Source organism: Geotrypetes seraphini, chromosome 5, assembly GCF_902459505.1.
Source record: "Geotrypetes seraphini chromosome 5, aGeoSer1.1, whole genome shotgun sequence".
Lineage (NCBI taxonomy): Eukaryota > Metazoa > Chordata > Amphibia > Gymnophiona > Dermophiidae > Geotrypetes > Geotrypetes seraphini.
Window position 1 is genome coordinate 93965895 of NC_047088.1, and position 19936 is coordinate 93985830.

At 38.8% G+C, this 19936-nt stretch overlaps 2 protein-coding genes across 2 annotated transcripts in view; both read right to left on the reverse strand.

The window, feature by feature from the left end:
- The window catches only part of PRODH2 (proline dehydrogenase 2), a 41196-nt gene extending 38905 nt beyond the window's left edge, over window positions 1-2291 (reverse strand). The window contains exons 1-2 of the mRNA XM_033946450.1: window positions 1350-2291; window positions 810-1003 (exon numbers count right to left, since the gene is read on the reverse strand). Coding sequence (XP_033802341.1) covers window positions 810-1003; window positions 1350-1595 — 440 coding nt within the window. The 5' untranslated portion in view covers window positions 1596-2291. The remainder of the gene's footprint in view (window positions 1-809; window positions 1004-1349) is intronic.
- Window positions 2292-8647: 6356 nt separating this feature from the next.
- The window catches only part of LOC117360943 (eukaryotic translation initiation factor 3 subunit C), a 71014-nt gene continuing 59725 nt past the window's right edge, over window positions 8648-19936 (reverse strand). Inside the window, exon 21 of the mRNA XM_033945616.1 lies at window positions 8648-9042. Coding sequence (XP_033801507.1) covers window positions 8957-9042 — 86 coding nt within the window. The 3' untranslated portion in view covers window positions 8648-8956. The remainder of the gene's footprint in view (window positions 9043-19936) is intronic.

Here is a 19936-nt window from a genome sequence, read left to right on the forward strand (position 1 = left end):
CACTCCACTGTCTAACCCAAGTACAAATACCGTACACTAAATGTAGTGGCCGTGGCTCGAGACATCCAAAAGTGTGCAAATGTTGATGTGAGGTTGTCATGTGCATGTGTGACATCATCACATCGCCATTTGTGCATGCGCAAAAGCCCTCCAGATGGGCCTTGAGCCGCCAGTGGGGGGTGCCAGAAGGGAAGACGCATGGAGAGAAGGCGAGGCGCGAGAGGCAAGCCCTGTAGGCAGTCAACTGGTGCCTGTTCTCCTCCACAGCATCTTGTGACACACCTGAAATCTCAGGAGGCACACAGTTTGCGATACACTGCTCTAAAATTTATGTGGAAGGCAGCCTTCCAAAGCAGAGACTCCTGCTTAATGTGGGAAACTTGGCAGATATGCTTTGTCACAACTGAGGAAAAGGGGCATGAGACAAGACTGAAATAAACAGAGATAAAGGTGACTAATATAAAGAGGAAAAAGGGAGAGGGTAAAATATACCCCTCCTCCCCAAAACAGAAAGACTGGTACATTTTTCTTAAAGGGGAGAAAAAAAAGATATGGAGTGGGGTTAGATACCTATAGGCAAGGATGCTTGGGAGGGGGAAAATAGATGATAGAAACAGACCATTTATTCAAAATTGTTTCTAACCTTCCTATTCTCAGTACCTGCTGAGGAACAAAACACAAGAAATTAAATATACATATAAACCAAAAATAAAACCATCACCAACACTACATTCATAAACCATATTCTAGATACATTTCTTTAGAAATGCACACAGAGTACCTGTTCTTCACAAGATCCAATGACTTACCCAGATTTGTCCTCTCCCACATCTTCTTCAATAGGTACTGCCAGCATGGGGCAAATCCCCATCTTCCTCAGTTTCTCCATGCATTGCTGGATTTCTGACAGGCTCTCTCCAGCCACAAATTGCCCGTACACAGAGGCTCGCATTACCACCTCAAATAGCCGTTGGCCCACAATTCTCCTACCAAATTTCATTATCTGGTAGACAGGGCAAGAGACAGAAGATTAATTTGAAAGACAGCGTGAGAGGGGAAAAAGGCAAATGCATTATAGGAGATGGAAGGGACCACATTAGAGACAGGAAAAAGAAAGGCTGATAAAAGGAGAGATATAATATGAAATGGAAAGAAAAGTGGAAGTCTGTAGGCAGGGTGGGTGTATGTAAAAACTAATTCAAAATTTCAGGATCTTGATATTCCCAAATTCCCCTCTCCTTCATTATAGAACCATCCCTCTCTCTCACACACTGACTGGATGCACTTTTTACTTTACCCACACAGATTCTTGTTGTGTCATTCCCCTAAGAGAAGCCCACACTTCATACCTTCAGGGAATTGTTGACCAGGGTGGGGAAGGAGCAGAAGCGAAATATGAGGAGTCCCCGAAGGATCTCCCAGTTGCTCTTCATTCGAAAGACCTTTCCATCATCAAAGTTGATTCCATCACCAGACGTTCCTAGAGTTGTATAAGGAACAGAATGGGACAAGGGAGCTCTGCGGGGAAGTGACAGACAACACAGAGAGGGGAGTCTCAGCACATCCCTCCTTAGTGGAGCTACCAGAGTCAACATAGCTCAACAAGTTTATGGACCAGAAACTACAAAATTCTTCCTTAAAAAGTCTAATCTGTACTTCCTATTTACACCTTCTGCTTCCTATGTCTTGCTTGCCTTCTTATTTCAGTGCTTGCCACCTCAAGTCCTTATTCTATTTTTTTCTCCAGGAACCAGCATCTGATATTTTCTCCTTTTGTCCCTCTTGTTAGTTTAATTGTCTGCTTTCTTGTGTCTTCATTAGGCAGGCCAGACAAAAAAAAACCAACTTCGTATACTGAAATCCCTCATTGATAATGAATTTTGAGACTGAAAGTTTACTCATTACTCAATGAGAAAAGTGTGTATTTTGGGGGAAGGTAAAAAAAAAAAATCAATATGCAAATTCCAAGATGCTGATTGGCTAATGTGAAAACCAAACAGTCATGTAGACAGATCCCATCAAGATGACATGTATGCTGACGGACTGGGAAGATCTCTGCTTTTCAGAGGTCCAGGTGCTGCTGAAGTCTTTATTACAGATGTGTTACACCTCTTTCAGCTAAAGCTTCTGACCTGCTACGCTTTCCAAAAACTCTGCATCTGACATTGCAGATTGAACTTTGGAAGCTAAAAAGTACTATATCCAGTACTGAGGGCTAACCAATGGGTTAATATCGAACAGTTATTAACAGGCCTGCTTCAGTTGGAGGACTCATGGGACAGATACACAAACAGAAAAACACAGATAAACAAATTGAATGGAAGGTTTTCTAGTGGTTTTGAAACCCAGGCTCCTCATCTCCTGCCTCACAAAGATGAGCACAAAATCCCTCTCCAAAAATGGGATAAAATTTGGTATGCGAGGAAAAACAGGTTTAAAAAAAAAACCTCATGATTCCAAAAAGGGTCCAGGAAGTCTGTCTGTGTGGAGGCAAAACAATTCTCCAAAAAATTTAACTGAATAAAATAAAATTGGTATAAGGGGGGAAAATAGTAGAAAAAAACTCATGAGTCCAAAAAGGGTCAAGAAAGTCCGTCTGTGTGGAGGCAAAACAATTCTCCAAAAATTTTAACAGAATAAAATGAAATTGGTATAAGGGGGAAAAACAGTAGAAAAAAACTCAATGAGCTTGACAATGGGCCAAATCAAGGCAGGGAGTTCTGAGAAATGATATCCAGCACTACTACTTATTTTTATAGTGTTGCTAGGTGTACACAGTGATGTACATTAAATATTTAGAAGACAATCCCTGCTTAATAGAGTTTACAATGTAATTAAAACAGATAAACAGGACAAATAGGCCTAGATGCACTAAGCGGATTGGTAAGACCGTGTGGGTATGCACCAATCCAATTTTTTGGCTGATTCAGAAAGAGCTATTGATGCACTAAGAAGTTTGCATGCAAATGATTCACGCGGATGTTCGTTGTAATTACCGACTCTGCCATCTGATGATCGCTATGAGAGCGACTCTCACACATGCAGAGCTGGCAGGGGAAGTCCTGAAAGCAATCTACTATTCAACTGTTTGGGGCAGAAAACTTTTTTTAAAAAAATGGACACATTTGCGTGTTACACATGCACAATATCTGCTCCATTAAAAAAAGAAAAAAAGCACCCCCCAAACCCAATGACAGCTCTCCCCGCCGAACTGGCACCACAAACCATCCCCCTGTGCCAGTAAAAATGGCAGGAGGAATGCCCACTTCTTCCTGCCATGCTGATCCCCCCCCCCCGCAAAAGAAAATTGGTAGGATAGATGTCCACTCCCACCTGCCATAGCAATCCCCCCCCCCCCCCGGAAGTGAAATGGCAGGAGAGATGCCCACTCCTTCCTGCCACAGAAGGCTTACTCCAATGCCAGGTGCCCCCCCCAAACATTCCCTACCCCTTCCAAAACTCCCCCCCCACACACACACACCCTCTGATCCCCCCAGTACCTTTTTAGAGAAGTTGGAGTGGGAAGGAAATTCAGGCCGTTCTTCTTGTAGGCCCCGCCAGTTCAAAATGGCGGGCCTTTCGCTCTCCAGTGCATCACGTGATGCAGAGAGAAGGGCCTAAGTCCCTGATTGGCTCAAACACTCCCCATATAAAAAAAATAGTTTTAGTAATTTTATTTAGCCCTCCTCAGAATGGGTACAGTTTAACATTCACAGTGTTATAATATAACATTACATAGGGTTACAACCTCTCCAAATCCAAGCCAGCGTTGTAGTGTAAACAAAATAAACATAACTCATCAGTGGGGTAGGGACTTGGAACTGATATTAGAGCTGAAGTTGGAGTTGAACCAGGGTCGGTCTACAGATTCCTGCACTTGACCACTGAGCAATAGTTCAGATGTGCACTCTTGTCTCTGTTCTCAGGAATACTCCATAGCAGCATAACAGGTAGAAAAACAGTAAAGCTCTGAAGGGAGAATGATATTACACTGGAAAAAAAGAAAAAACTTTTAAGAAAGTTATGTCCTTTTTAGCCTAAGTATTAGAACAATACCAAATGCAGAAAAAAGAAAGTCATGTAGAGATCCATAATGGACTCCAAAAGATATGAGTGCAAACCTGTTCACAGTCCAGTGTATCAGCCAGTGGTGAATGTTCCAAAATGGGTGAGGAAAGGTTTAAGAGTAGGTCTAGAATTATAAAGGTAGACCCTAGTGAAGGCAGAGATAGCCAGAAAAAGATAAAATCATCCTAAAAAGAATATGCACTGGCCTCATCTTCCTCTACAGCCAGTCCCAAGCCTCCAAGGTCTTTAGAATAAAGAAGTAGATGGAGATGAAGGTTGATCTTGACATTGTCATTTTGATATTAGTAAATGGGCAGTAGGGAAGATACTCCAAAAGAAATATTGTGAATATCTCCTTATGAGCACTGATGGTACAGTGGTATACGTTCTGTGTTGAAGAACTTGGCTGATCCTGCTGAGCAAACATAATCAGTGAACGTCTTACTGTATTTTTCGCTCCATAAGAAACACTTTATTCCACCCAAAAGTGAGTGGAAATGTCGCTGCATCTTATGCAGCGAAGATAACTTTTTAAAACATTTCCACTCACCCCATTGTACCTTTTTTTAATGTCTCGTTCATCGGGGGTACATTGGTTGACCGCCGCCCGCCCCTGCTCCCTGCTGTTGCTCCCCGCTCTCCTGCCTGCCACCGCTGCTCCCTGCTCGCCACCGCTGTGCCGCAACTCCAGGAAGGGAAGGGAAGGGCCAGGGTGCAGTGATTGTACACCGCCAGCCCACAAGCCTTCCACCGAAGTCAGGACGTTGGAGAGAAGGTGGGGGCAGAAGAAAAATGAACTCTCTCTCAATAAAATGCCCAGATACATTTCTATGAGAGTAGCACTTCCAACAGCTACAGTATACATTCACTATAAAATGATTAAGAATATGTATTTTCAAACATCCTTTCTCACCACTCCCCTCTTCTCCCAATCACAGACACACAGAGAACCAACACACATACAAATACACACATACACACGACTGTGTAATGCAGATACAGAAATGCAAGCACATACTTGTGATCCTGGATGAGTGACTTAACCCTGCACTGCCAAATACAAAAACAATTTAGACTGTGAGCACACAAAGGCTGTATATCAAATATATTAGCCTACATGCAAATACACGAGATATTTTCACACCCGCACTTGAAATTCAGAAACACATACAAGAGTCATGCTCTCCATGCTTCCTCCATTTGTCGAGCTCAGATTCTATGAAGCAGCACCACCACTACAAACAGAACTTTTTTTCAAGGCATATATACTGTAGAATTCCACAGCTAAATAGGTACTTTTATTTTGCTTTTTTTTTTTTAAAAGCATAGCATTCACTTCAAGAGCAGATCCAGCACATAGTTTTGCACTTCTGCATGCCACCACATTTTGGAAGTTTTGCCTGTGAGCAGCAAGACTACAAGTTCTTTTGACTTTGTGTAGATACTATAAAGCACAGGTACCCTGTGATATGACATGACTAACCACTCACAAAAGGCTCCCCCTCACTATCTTTCCTGCTCTTCTGTTCCTTGTGCATAACTTTATCTCTTATTTGCAGCAGGCCAGAAAAATCAGGCAGTAGCTAATCATCTTGCAGCACTTGGGAAAATGGAGGGCTGCTGCAAGATAAGGTATAGAAATTCAAACAGATATGGAAACACACCTGTCTCTCATCCCTAGTTGCATAGACATCTGTGGGGAAAAAAGGGAATTCTGTCCTGATATACAAGTCTTTCTCAAAAACAAGAGAATAGGTCCTAAGACACCCCTTCAACCATAGCTGGGAAGGAAAGATTAGGTACCCTGATAAATCTTTCTCGTAGATAGGCACATCATTCTGGAACATTTGGGTTGTGTATCTCTGATTGCGAGATCCTGTTTAGAGAACCTCATTTGCTCATATTATAACATATAACATGAAATAATCATGAAACATCTAAACATTTAACCCTATAATGTAATGGAACAAATAGGTCACCTACCTGAGTGCAATTTGCACTAACAGCCTTGGAGTTTTGAAAGATACTCCATGGTCTCTTCGCAATGATAGTGGCTCCCCTATCATTGACTGTACTGGCCAAACTCCCACTCCAGCGCTGGAATCCTATGGGATAGTTAAGTACAGCTTTGCATGGCTTTAGTGGGATTAAATTTTTTAATGTTTTGTTGCTTTGAAAAATGTTAATTTGCAAACAGAGAGACAATTAATTGCAAAATAGAGAGACAAAAATTATAGAAATAGGAAGGTTGGGAGAGGAACAAATGATTAAAGAACTGGGGCTGGTGAAGCGGGTGCTGAAATAGCTGTGCGCTATAGGAGGCCCCATGATCCCTGTCCCAGGTAAAGATTTCTGATGTTCCTCTCCTTGGTTAGTAGTAGGATATTTTGGGTAACTTATCATATATAAAAAAAAAGGAACCCACCTCAATGGAATCCATTTGTTTTAAGACATTGAAGAATTACATTGAACATTGAATTTTTGTGTCATTTCTTGTGGGCATTAATAAATTGAGAGATATTTTTTGGATAAGGATCAAAGTGTTTTTTCACATAATCTACTCCCGACATAAGAAACTGGGGATCTAAGTTGGCATCCCCTCCTACAGCATGACATAACTTGAATAGCAAGCCCATGTGACACCGCTGCTGCTGCCTTCAACCCCCAACACTACAGCTTCAAATTGTCTCTTAAGGATAAAGTCCAGCCTGTGGTCCTGTGTATCCTTCAATAGCACTCCCCTTTCACTGGGGAAAGAGGTACACTTTGTAACCTGTGCCACCAGGGAATCCACCTTTGATGGACTGAACAGCTGATGAAATTCAGCATCAACCAGGTAAAGTTTTGTCATGGTCTTAGCCATCCAATGATCTATGAGCATCTTAGTAATGTCTGGATGGGAGGGAAAGCATGTGGTCTAAGCCTTGATACAGCCCATGAGCAAGAACTGGGCAGTAAAGGCCTGAGAAGTCTCTATCTTTAATTCTTGGAGAGACTCAGTAACAGTCTACAAAAGCGCTGATGGCTTGAATAGCCTGCGCACAGTTGGGTCCTCTCTGAGATCCAGGGCTGCCACCTAGTTGGAACCTGACTCTCCTAGGTGTGATGCCAAGTCTCCTAATACTGAGGACCTCGACTGGGACAGTAAAGGAATGGATTCTGAATTAAATTCATCCCTGTCCTTTTCTGACTGTACCCCTGCATCTTGCACATGGCTATGCCATGAGGAAAATGTATCAGAGGTGCTACCACCTTTGTGATTCCTAAGGGGTCACTGTGACCACTGTAATTTACAGTAAGTATGCTTCGTACATCATGCTTACACTGTATATTCTGCAACAAAGCCATTCTAGGATGCCCAGAAGGCTCTGGCAGGCGCTCTGGGGTTTCACAGTAGAAGCGCGGCTCTGCTTTGCCTAGGACACTTTTTTGCCAGTTCGATTTCTGACTTAGAACTCAATCCACAAGGGATCCCATACCTCTAGACTACAGGAGGCTAAGTCAATGACTCCCGCCCTCCTCACGTGCTGCAAGGCACATGGATCATGGAAAGTCCTCGGCCAGCCATCCATCGCAAATCTGGCATGAATCCTTAGTATCCTGGCCTGAGGAGTCCATCTAGACCTATTTTGGTCCAATGAGATGCGGCAGATAGAAGCATTTATTTTAAAATCAGGAAATCCAAAATGGCCTTTGCAGCAGCGATTTTAGAACTAAAAATGGTCCACGTGCGCTAAATAAGGGGTCATAAAATTCAGGGAGCAGAACTTTAGAGGTAGGAGACTCTGTCCCTAGCCCCAGAAACTTTTAAAATGACTTAAAGAAACCCTCCCTTGATTTTTCTCATAGGCTATCACAGCCTTACTCACTATGCCATGTTGATGCTGGGAGCTGCAAAAATGCTGAAACTGCAGCCAGAGAACTTCTGCATCAGACAAGCTAGGACATCCAGTTAGCTGGCTTCTTCAGACTGTCCTCAGTCCAACCAGTCAGACAGAGACCTCAAACCCTCAACAGAACTCTCGCACAAAGTAGAGGAAGAAACGCAGTTGGCACCTGATCCTGGTGAAAAACCGCCATGGGTCCACTCAGCCTGCACTCAAACTCTCTGCAGACAAAACCTGAAGCGAGTTGTGCTCCAAAGGAAATGGTCCCTGAGCTCCCGGACTGTTAATGCAGTCTGGCCAAGCAAGTGCCCTGACCAGCAGGCTGCTTCTTGATTACAGAGCTGCCCTCAAGTCTGTGTTCTCTGCAGCCAGAGATGTCCCTAAACTAGGAACCTCTGCAGCACCGAAAAGCCTCACAACTGAATTTAAAAAACCCACAAAATTAAATTTAAAATAAAAATGAGCAGAACAGATAGGCTCCTACCATTTCACGTATAGAGAGTAAAACTGAGGTATTACAGGACAGCCCAGAGGGATGGGAGGTGAAGCAGAAAGATGTAAATAAGGCTTTCAAAACAGACTCTTGTGAATTACACAACCCAAGTATTCCAGAATGATGTGCCTGTTGTACTAGAAACAACATTGTTAACAAATAATTAATAGTTCCAAGAAAAAGGGAGGCATACACTTCATTCCTTCATCACAACAGATAACTTGAATGTGTTGGATTTCAAAACTTCAGTTCTTTATTCAATTGTTTAAATAGAGAATTCAGACCGATCGCAAAGGTCATTATCATAAGAGAGCAAGAGCAGGCAGTCATAAAGGGCGCCAGCAGAGATAGAACCCCTTTGAAGAGTTCACAAAGCAGATGTCATCTTGGTCTTTAAGATCACACACACATGAATTTTATAATTTACACCCATCCAGGAAGATCTGATGTCAGGGATGGAGCACTGAAATTAAGTCCCACAAGTAGAGGTGGAAGGCTTCCAAATAGGTCAGTATGCGGACTGAGACTGCTGCTGTTGGCGGTATCCTCTCCTCATGTACCCACCTTCCTTCCGCTGATACCCATCTTTCTGATCTGGAGAGGAAATAGAAGGGGAAATGTGTAAGAGGTGTATGGGTGAGAGATAGCCAGTATGATGCAGGAGAGGGGAGAAAGAAAGAAGAGGGGGTAGAATGTGCAGGTCAACTTCAGAGAAAAGGTAATTAACAGCTCATGAGTTGCTCATTCATTCCCTCTCTTTTCCTTTTTCAAGAGATGGTAAATGGAAGCAGCAGTGCACAGTGATGTCATGATACAGGCATGAAGCTTGCAGTCCTGTGACTTTCTAACAGTTTGTATAAAGGTCACCAACAGAGCTGAAGGGTCCAAAGAACACATAGGACAAACACTGGGAGTACTATAGGGCCCAGAAATCAGACATTATCCTACTTTTTGGCATTATCAGATAATGATAATGCCAAAGAGTAGAAAAGAGTACAAATCAGATAGGGAAAGACTGGCTTACACTCAATAAACTTAGTCAACTCACAAAAAACTGCAGTGATGCTTTTTCTTTGAGAAATTCACTAGTGGAACCTTTAGCTTTCAGTAGGAAGGGAGTCCCACTGAAATTCTCATCAACAATTTAAGTTTTGGGTGTTGTGATAGATAATACTCTAAGCTTTCATTCTTACATTTCTAAGGTGGTATCTTCCTCTTTCTAAACCTTAGGTCATATTCAATCGATTCGTTCATTCCTTAAACAAAGCTCCCTTCGCATTCTCATACATTCCTTGGTATTATCTAAGCTCGATTATTGTAATTCCATCCTTATTGGTCTTCCAAAATATCAATTACATTGGTTACAATAAGTCTAAAACACTGCAGTCAGGTTACTTCATAGTCGTTCAAAATTTGATCGTGTCATACCTCTTCTAAAAGCTGAGCACATCCATCCCATTACTTATTGTATTCCCTTCAAATATAATATTCTCTCCAATCAAATATTATCAAGTGGCCTTCCTTCTTTCTTATTCAGTCTATTGTTAGCTATTTTATTAACACCAACATGTTATGCTAGGTCTGTTTTTGATTTTTTTTTTAAAAAATTTAAATCATTTTAATATAATTCTGCCAAAACAGCAAAAGAAATGGAATACATAAAATAATACAAGGAGAAAATTAAATAATCACATATCAGTAATTTCCCTCTAGCCCACATTAATGAAGGACCAATCACCTTCAAATAATTCAGAGAGTAATCTCTAATACTAAGAAACTTACTTAACCAAAGTTATAAAAATAAACTTTAATATTCTCTACTAAAGCAGTGTTGAATTTTCATCGACTTCTCTTAAAAAATGAGTAAATCATATAGCCTAACGCTGTTTCCGCTGGATTAGAAATTGTTCCAGTTGATTAACATCCCAAAAATTATATTCATAGTCTTGGAGTTTAATTATGCACTTGCATGGAAACTTCAAATAAAAGGTAACTCTCAATGACTTTACCCGGCAACTAGACACACACGACCTGATGAGAGCCAGTCAACATGGGTTCAGGAAAGGGAAATCATGTTTGACGAACCTACTTCAATTTTTTGAGACTGTGAACATACAAATTGATAGTGGAGAACTGGTGGATATTGTATACTTGGACTTTCAGAAAGCGTTCAACAAGGTTCCACATGTAAGACTTCTCAGGAAATTACAAGGCCATGGAATAGAGGGAGATATACTAAGATGGATAGGCAAATGGCTACAGAACAGAAAACAGAGTGGGCATAAAAAGGAAGTTCTCAGAATGGGAAAAAGTGACTAGCGGTGTACCCCAGGGCTCGGTACTTGGACCCATCTTATTTAATATTTTCATAAATGACCTGGAAGAAGGAACATCCAGTGAAATCATCAAGTTTGCAGACGACACAAAGCTATGCCAGGCAATCAGACTGCAGAAGGACAGCGAGGAACTCCAGAGTGACTTGAATCAATTGGAGAAGTGGGCAGATAAATGGCAGATGAATTTTAATGTGGAAAAATGGAAAAGTGATGAATTTAGGCAGAAAAAATAAAGATCACAAGTATAGTATGTCAGGTGTAACTCTGGGAAAGACCGAACAGGAAAAGGACCTGGGTGTACTGACAGGACCCTGAAACCGTTGGCGCAATGTGTGGCGGCGGCAAAGAAAGCAAATAGAATGCTAGGCATGATAAAGAAGGGAATTACGAGTAGATCAGAGAAAGTTATAATACTGCTCTACAGAGCCATGGTCAGACCGCACCTGGAATATTGCGTCCAGCATTGGTCTCCATACCTAAAGAAGGATATAGAACTGCTGGAGAGGGTGCAGAGACGAGCAACGAGCTAGTGAAAGGTATGGAGAACCTGGACTACGAGGAACGACTTAGGAGACTGGGGTTGTTCTCCCTTGAGAAGAGGAGACTACGAGGGGATTTGATCGAGACTTTCAAAATACTGAAAGGATTCGACAAAATGGAGCAGGGAAAGCAGTTATTTACAATGTCCAATGTGACACGGACACAAGGACATAGACTGAAGCTGAGGGGGGACAGGTCCAGGACGAATATCAGGAAGTTCTGTTTCATGCAGCGAGTGGTGGACACCTGGAATACTCTCCCAGAGGAAGTAATTGCAGAATCCACCATTCTAGGATTTAAGGATAAACTAATTGCACATCTCCTTAAGAGTGGCACAGTGATATGGGTAAGGGTAAATTAGATGCACATCTCCCTTGAGAAGCATACAGTGATATGGGGACGAAAACTATGCCAGGGTAGACCTGGCGGGGCCTCCGCATGTGCAGATCACCGGACTTGATGGACCCAAGGGTCTGATACAGAGTTGGCAATTCTTATGTTCTTATGTACCCTAGATTTCAATTGTAAAAATGCCTTTCTCCTTAATTGTGTGGCTTTTGCCACAACAGGGAATATAAGAATTGTGTCACCACAAAATTTTGTTGTTTTATTTTTAAAATAAGTTCTCATAATGAGTCCTTTATCAGATTCATTAGTACATGTTAGCAAAAGAGTAGAACGAATAGAAATAGTATCTTTAGAGTCATCCAAAAATGCTATTAAGTCAATATCTACTGGTTCCAATTGATTTACTTCTTGTTCAGTTGTAATTTCTTTCTTTGAGGAATATAGTAGCAATTAGAAATACTTATGGAATCTGATAAACCCAATATTTCTTTAAAGTACTTCCGTACTTTATCTCTGGAGATAAAAGATGGTTAATAGGAAAGTTCATCAGGCGCAGATTCCTAGCTTGGTAATGATTTTCCATAGTCTTTAATTTAGAATAGATAATATATGAATCTTTTACAGCTGAAGAAGATATTTTTTGTAATGTGGTGAAACCTGATTCAAGTTTAACTGTTCTTTTATCTAAAATCTTCAAATTGGAATCAACATTCTCAAATTTAGTTGTTATCTCCTTTGAGAAATCATAGTTTTGCTTGATAACTGATTTTAACAGCCCTTCCACTCTTGTATTCAATACTCTTAAATCTTTTAAAGAAATTTCTTGAGTTCTTTGCGGGTGTAGATTACTCTAATAAGCTTTCCTGAATTCTAATTACTTTGGGTATTACCCCAAACACTAACCCCCTCTTTTACTAAGGTGCGCTAGTGTTTTTAACGTGAGCTGCATTGCTGCGCATGCTAACCCCGCACTGCGCGCCAAGAACTAACTCCAGCTCAATGGTGGCGTTAGCGTCTAGCGCGCGCTGTTAGGAGCCCTAATTGATTATCTAAGGAGAAAACCTCACCATCTGATTCTTTGGGAGCCGAATCGGCACCAAAATCACAAAATAGACTAGGAGGAGGAGGAGGAGTCCTTCTCTAAGGGACTCGGAAATGCCCTGGAGACTGAATCGGCTATCTTATTTGAAGTCGATTCTTCCACTAAGGACACCACATGGCGATCCATGGGGCCTCCTGTACAAGGCACGGAGAGGCACTACAGGGACCAGACGGACTCCACCTGACCAACAGAGGTAAGAATGTCTTCGGACACAGGCTAGCCCGCCTACTTCGAAGGGCTTTAAACTAGGTAAGTTGGGGGTGGGTACCCACTTTTACACCAGAGCAGTAAGTAACAATCCTGATGGGGCAAACCAAAACTCCGCTTCTAAGTCTAAGGTAAGTACCCTTATTGCAAAAGAATCACTAGGTGACACTTTAATTCAAATGGATGGCTCACTACAGGAGCTTAGTAAACAGAAAGAGTGGAGAGCTATGTATGTTAACGCACACAGCCTAGGGAATAAATTTCTAGAACTAGAAACAGAAATAGTTAATGCAGACCTGGACGTAGTAGCAATATCCGAAACATGGTTCACAGACTCTCATGGGTGGGATATAACTATACCAGGATACAACCTGCTTCGACAAGACAGAGAGGGTAAGTTAGGAGGAGGGGTAGCACTTTACATCAAAGAGAACATCAAGACAACCAGGATCACGGATGTCAAGTATACTGGGGAATCCATCTGGGTAAACCTGGCCAGAGGCAGAGAAAAATGCCTGTACCTTGGTGTGGTATACAGACCTCCAAGGCAATCGGAGGACAAGGACGCAGAATTAATTGAAGACATTGAGAATATCACCTTACGGGGGGACTTCGTTCTGTTAGGAGACTTCAACATGCCTGATGTAGACTGGAACACACTCTCAGTGGCAACTTGTGATAGCAGGAGGATATTAACATCCATGAAGGGAGTAAGGCTCAAACAAATGGTACTAGAGCCCACTAGGGCCCAGGCCATCCTGGACCTGGTACTTACGAACGGGGAAAGCATCTCGGAGGTCTCGGTGGGAGAAAAGCTAGCCACCAGTGACCATAACATGGTATGGTTTAACCTTAAGAAAGGCTTCCCTAGGTCACAAACAAAAACAAGAGTACTCAATTTCCGAGGCACTGACTTCGCACGCATGGGAGATTTCGTCCATCAGACGCTGCAGGTTCAAGAAGTAACTGATAATGTGGAAACTATGTGGTCAACCTTAAAATTGACCCTTCATGAGGCAACTAAACGCTACATAAAATCGGTAACCAAACAGCAAAGAAAAAAGAAACCCCAATGGTTCACTGATGAGGTCTCGTACCTCGTCAAAGAGAAGAAAAGAGCATTTCTCGTATACAAACGCACGGGGGAAAAAGAAGCAAACATTGAATACAGGACAAAGTCTGCAGCGGTCAAAACAGCACTCAGGGAGGCCAAACTTCAAATGGAAGAAACTCTAGCGAAGAACGTTAAGAAAGGGGACAAATCCTTCTTCAGGTACATTAGCGACAGAAAAAAGAACGCAAACGGGATAGTACGCCTTAGAACGCCAGAAGAGAACTATGTGGAATCAGATTCCGATAAGGCCAAACTGCTGAATGATTACTTCCGTTCAGTCGTCACCTGCAAGGCACCAGGGCACGGGCCACGGCTGGAAGCAAAGCAAAGCATGGACGACCCATTTCAGAATTTTGAGTTCACACCAGCTGATGTTTACAGAGAACTGTCAAGACTCAAGGTGAACAAAGCCATGGGACCGGACAATTTGCATCCAAGAGTGCTCAGAGAGCTATGCGATGTTCTGGCGAAACCGTTAGCCATGCTCTTCAATCTCTCCCTAAGTACAGGGAGAGTCCCCCTGGACTGGAAAACAGCCAACGTTATTCCTCTGCACAAAAAGGGTTGCAGAGCAGAGGCTGCGAATTACAGGCCAGTGAGTCTCACATCAATAGTGTGTAAACTCATGGAAACTCTACTTAAAGGCAAATTAGACACGATATTGGATGAGGGAAATCTGAGGGATCCCTGTCAACATGGATTCACTAGGGGCAGGTCATGCCAATCCAATCTCATCAGCTTCTTTGACTGGGTGACAGGAAAACTAGACTCAGGAGAGTCTCTGGACATAGTGTACTTGTTTTTTTTTTTTTCCATTATATTTTTATTTTCAAATTTTACAAAAAGTGTACATAATAATATACATTTGATATATGCATGGTATCACTTTTATATCTAACACAATGTATGTTTGAATTTGATTTTCCCCTTCACCCTCCCCCCACCCTTTTATTGCCTTAATATAATATTTTCAAATTTTATAAAAGTATACAACATATTGGAATACAATTGATAATTATTCAATAACATATTTATATCTACTACAATATATTCTGGATAAATTTCCCTCCCCCCACCCTTCTATTATTTTTTAATCATTTGTTACATTTTGTATCATATATTATAATATATTATATATAAATTGTTTTCCTTATCCCCCCTATATGTGTGTCATAAAAAAAAGAAAATCTCTAAAAGAAGAAAAGAAGAAAAAGTATTCTATTATTTAATCATTGCAGTATTTTGTCAATGGCCCCCATATTTTTATAAATTTATTATATGTCCCCTTTTGTACTGCTATTGTTCTTTCCATTTTAAAAACATGGCATATTGTATTCCACCAAAATGTGTAGTTTAGGTTGTTGTAATTTTTCCAATTATTAGTTATATGTTGAATGGCAACCCCTGTCATAATTAATAAAAGTTTATTATTTTCTGGTGAAATTTGACTTTTTTTTCTCATCATTGTTCCAAATAAAATTGTATCATATGATATTGCAATATGATTTTCCATTAATTTATTAATTTGTGGCCAAATTGAATTCCAAAATATTTTAATATAAGGACAATGATATAATAAATGATCTAATGTCCCTGGTTCTAGATTACAGTGCCAGCATCTATTAGACTTAGAACTGTCTAGTTTTTGTAAACGAGTAGGGGTCCAAAAAGCTCTATGTAATAAAAAGAACCATGTTTGTCTCATAGACGCTGACACTGTACATCCCATTCTCCAAGACCAAATTAGTGGCCATTGAGATGCATTAATTTGATGTCCAATCTCAATGCTCCAAATGTCTCTTAGACCATTTTTTGGTTTTTTATTCAAATATCCAGATATTAATTTATACCACAATGCGGCTTGATGTCCTAGGAAGTCTGCTTTAAAGCATAAGAACTTTAAACTATATTGATTGTTTAATGATTTCCATTCAGGGAACCCAACCTGAATGGCCTGCTTCAATTGCAACCATTTAAAACTTTGTGTTTTATTAAGACCAAATCTATGTTGCAATTGTGAAAAATCCAGCAGTTTACCTTCTGAAATAATATCATCTAGAGATCTAATTCCTGCAATAATCCAGTTCTTCCAAAGGATTTGAGCTCCGCCAATTTTGATCTTGGAGTTTATCCATATGGATTGATTAGTTGATTTATATATTGGGATGGGTGTTAATTTATCAATAAATCTCAATGTTTTCCAAGTATCCATTATTATTTTATTTTCTCTGTATCTTTTAGGTATATTAATACTTGGTAAATGAACTAAATTTAGGGGAAACATAAGGCGCCATTCCAAATATAACCAATCTGGTGCATTATTTATAAGTTCTGGGAGGATCCAATACATACCCTGACGTAGAATATAGGCTTGATGGTACCTATAGAAATTTGGAAAATTTACCCCTCCCTCCTTAATTGATTTTTGTAAGGTTACTAAAGCTATTCTAGGTGTTTTACCAAGCCAAAGAAATTTTGTTAAAATTCTATTAAGCTTCTTATAAAAGGACCCCTGAAAATAAATAGGTATCATACTCATTTGGTAGCAAACCACAGGCAACATCATCATTTTAATAGTTTGAACTCTGCCCCACCAAGATATATGTAATGGGTTCCATTGTTCACATAACTCCGTTACTTTTTTTAATACATATTTTTCATTTTCTTTTACAGTATCTTCAATTGTTTTTTTAACTTGAATGCCTAGATATTTAAATCCTTCTTCTTTCCATATGAATGGAAAAGTATCAAATAATCCTTTTACACAGTAAACATTCAAGGGTATAATTTCAGATTTATTCCAATTAATTTTATAACCTGAAAATTTGCCAAACTTATCAATTAATTCCAATAAAGAAGATAAGGTAGACTCTGGATTTCTCAAATAAAGCAAAATATCATCAGCATAAGCCGAAATTTTATATTCCATATCTAAATATGGAATTCCTTGTATCTCCCTCGTTTGCTGTATTGCTAACAATAAGGGTTCTAATACAACATCAAATAACAAAGGAGATAAAGGACAACCTTGTCTAACTCCCCTCTGCAATTGAAAACCATCAGATATCTTATTATTAATATTTAATCTTGCAATCGGGAAGCTATACAATGTTTTTACCATTTGTATAAATCCAGAACCTATACCAAACCATTCTAAAGCCTGATACATAAAATTCCATTCTACCCTATCAAATGCTTTCTCAGCATCTAATGAAACTGTAAAAGCCGGTTCATCCATTTTTTTTGATAAGTTTAGCATGTGAAATAATAGTCTAGAGTTATTGGAGGAATGTCTTTTAGCAACGAAACCCGTTTGATGCATATCTATAATATGTGGGAGAGCTTTGGCTAATCTCAAAGCCAAAATTTTCGCCAAAAGTTTATTATCAACGTTTATCAAAGATATAGGCCTGTAGTTTGAAACCAAAGTAGGATCTTTATTTGGCTTAGGCAAAACAATTATTATTGATTCAGCCATAGTACCTTTTATATTACCTTTTATAAGTTGTGTCTGATATAATTTTAATAAATGTGGGGAGAGGATATTTTGAAATGTTTTATAAAATTCTACTGTGTAACCATCACCACCTGGAGCGGATCCAACTCTAAGAGATCTCAATGCTGTTTCTAATTCTTTTAATGATATAGGTTCTTCTAAACTTCGTTTTATATGATCAGGAATCTTAGGTCCATTTATTAAATCTAAAAATTTTTTTCCATCTTTTTGTTTCTCCAAATAAGGTTCGGAAGAATATAGATCCTTATAAAAATTTAAAAATTGTTTTAATATTATATTTGTTTGATTTGTTATTATACCATTATCATCTTTTATTCCATTAATATTAGTTCTCCTTTTTTTTGCCTTAAGATAATTTGCTAATAATTTTCCCGCCTTATTAGAATTTCCATAATACATCGTTTGTTTGGAAAACAAATCTTTTCTTATCATTTTTGAAGTTAATTCATTATATTTACCTTTTACTTTCAAAAGAGCTTGCAAAACTTCATATTCCCATTTACTTATCAATTTAGCCTCTAATATTTTTATTTCTTTTTCTAATTCTATATATTGTTTTTTAATTTGTTTCCTAATAAAAGCTGAATATGATATGATATTACCCCTCATAGTTGCTTTAAATGCATCCCATACATTCTCTATAGATGTATCTTCCACTAAATTTATTTGAAAAAATTCATTAATTTGTATTTTAAAATTTTCCAAAAATTTGTCATCCACAAGCAATGCATTATCAAATCTCCAAAGAGGTCTATTATTTTCTAATTGATCTAATTGTAATTCTATCCATATTCCCGCATGATCCGAAATGATAATAGGATCAATGGAGGCTTTAATCACTTGTTGCACTTTATTTGTTGAAACAAAAATATAATCTATTCTTGAAAATGATTTATGAACCTGTGAACAAAATGAATACTCCTGATCATTAAAATGAAGAATACGCCATATATCTTTCAAATCACATGATCGAACTAAATTATCTAGACCTAAAGATTTAATATTTTTACCTGGTTTTTTATCCAATAATGGATCCATTACAGCATTAAAATCTCCAGCCACCACTAAATTAGAGGCAGCCAGTGGTAATAACATATTTTGTAGCTTTTTGAAAAATTCTGATTGATTCGAATTAGGGGCATATATATTAAATAACGTCAGGGTATCATTTCCCATACCTATATCGATATGTATCCATCTTCCATGTGGATCTGAATTTTTTACCTTTATATTGGCCATACATTTTTTGTTTATAAGGATTGCAACCCCTGCTTTTTTGCCCACTGCTGGAGCAAAAAAACATTCTTTTATCCATCCTCCTGATAATTTCTGTGATTCCTTCATATTAAGATGGGTCTCTTGCAGACAGTAAATATCTGCATTTTGTTTTTTTAAAAATGTTAATATTTTTTTCCTTTTAATTACGTGATTCAGGCCATTGACATTAATAGAATATATTTTAAAAGACATTATATATTTTAATACTTTTCATTATCTTATTCTTCCTCTCCTCTTTCATATTTAATATCCAAAAAATTTTCTTCATGACACACATATTTAATCCTAATGTATCTCCCTTAATTATTCTAATAAATATTCTCCTTATCCCTCCCTTTCCCACCCAATATATTGGCTGCTTAAGGATACACATTGGAACTGTAATCCTAACATTCTCCCCATTCCAGGCAATCAATATTCAATTGTTTAAACAAATTTCCCTTCTATCTATCTATATTGATCTTTTATATATATTTAATCATTTTCCATAACATTTTATTAATGTATCATTTTCCATTTAACAATATGTTAATTTGTATTTCCTTAGTATTATGATTTCAACATATAATTATTTTAAACATATATGCAGTGTATTATTTAATAATTTTCCTATATTCTGTTCTTTCTTTCATATAATTATTATTGTCTTTTCTTTGTATTGTTTTCCTCCATTTCTTCAAATATTTCGATATGTTATATTTTCTAATTTTTCATAGAGTCTTCAAAACCATCTTAATATATTATGTTAATATATCATAGGTTCTGGTTTAGAGAGAAACTCTTTTAGTTTTTCAGGATCCTCAAAATATAAGGACTTGTCTCCAGATGACACTCTCATTTTCGCCGGGTAGTATAGACCATATTTAAATCCTTTTTCTTTGAGTAGAGGTCTCATGTCTAGTAGTCTTTTCCTTTTAGTTGCTGTGTTTTTGGCGAAGTCTGGTAAAAACCATAATCTTGATCCTTTATAATTTAAGTTTTTATCTTTTTTTGCAGCATTTAGTATCTCTAGTGCTTGTTGGTATCTCAACATTTTGAAAATGATT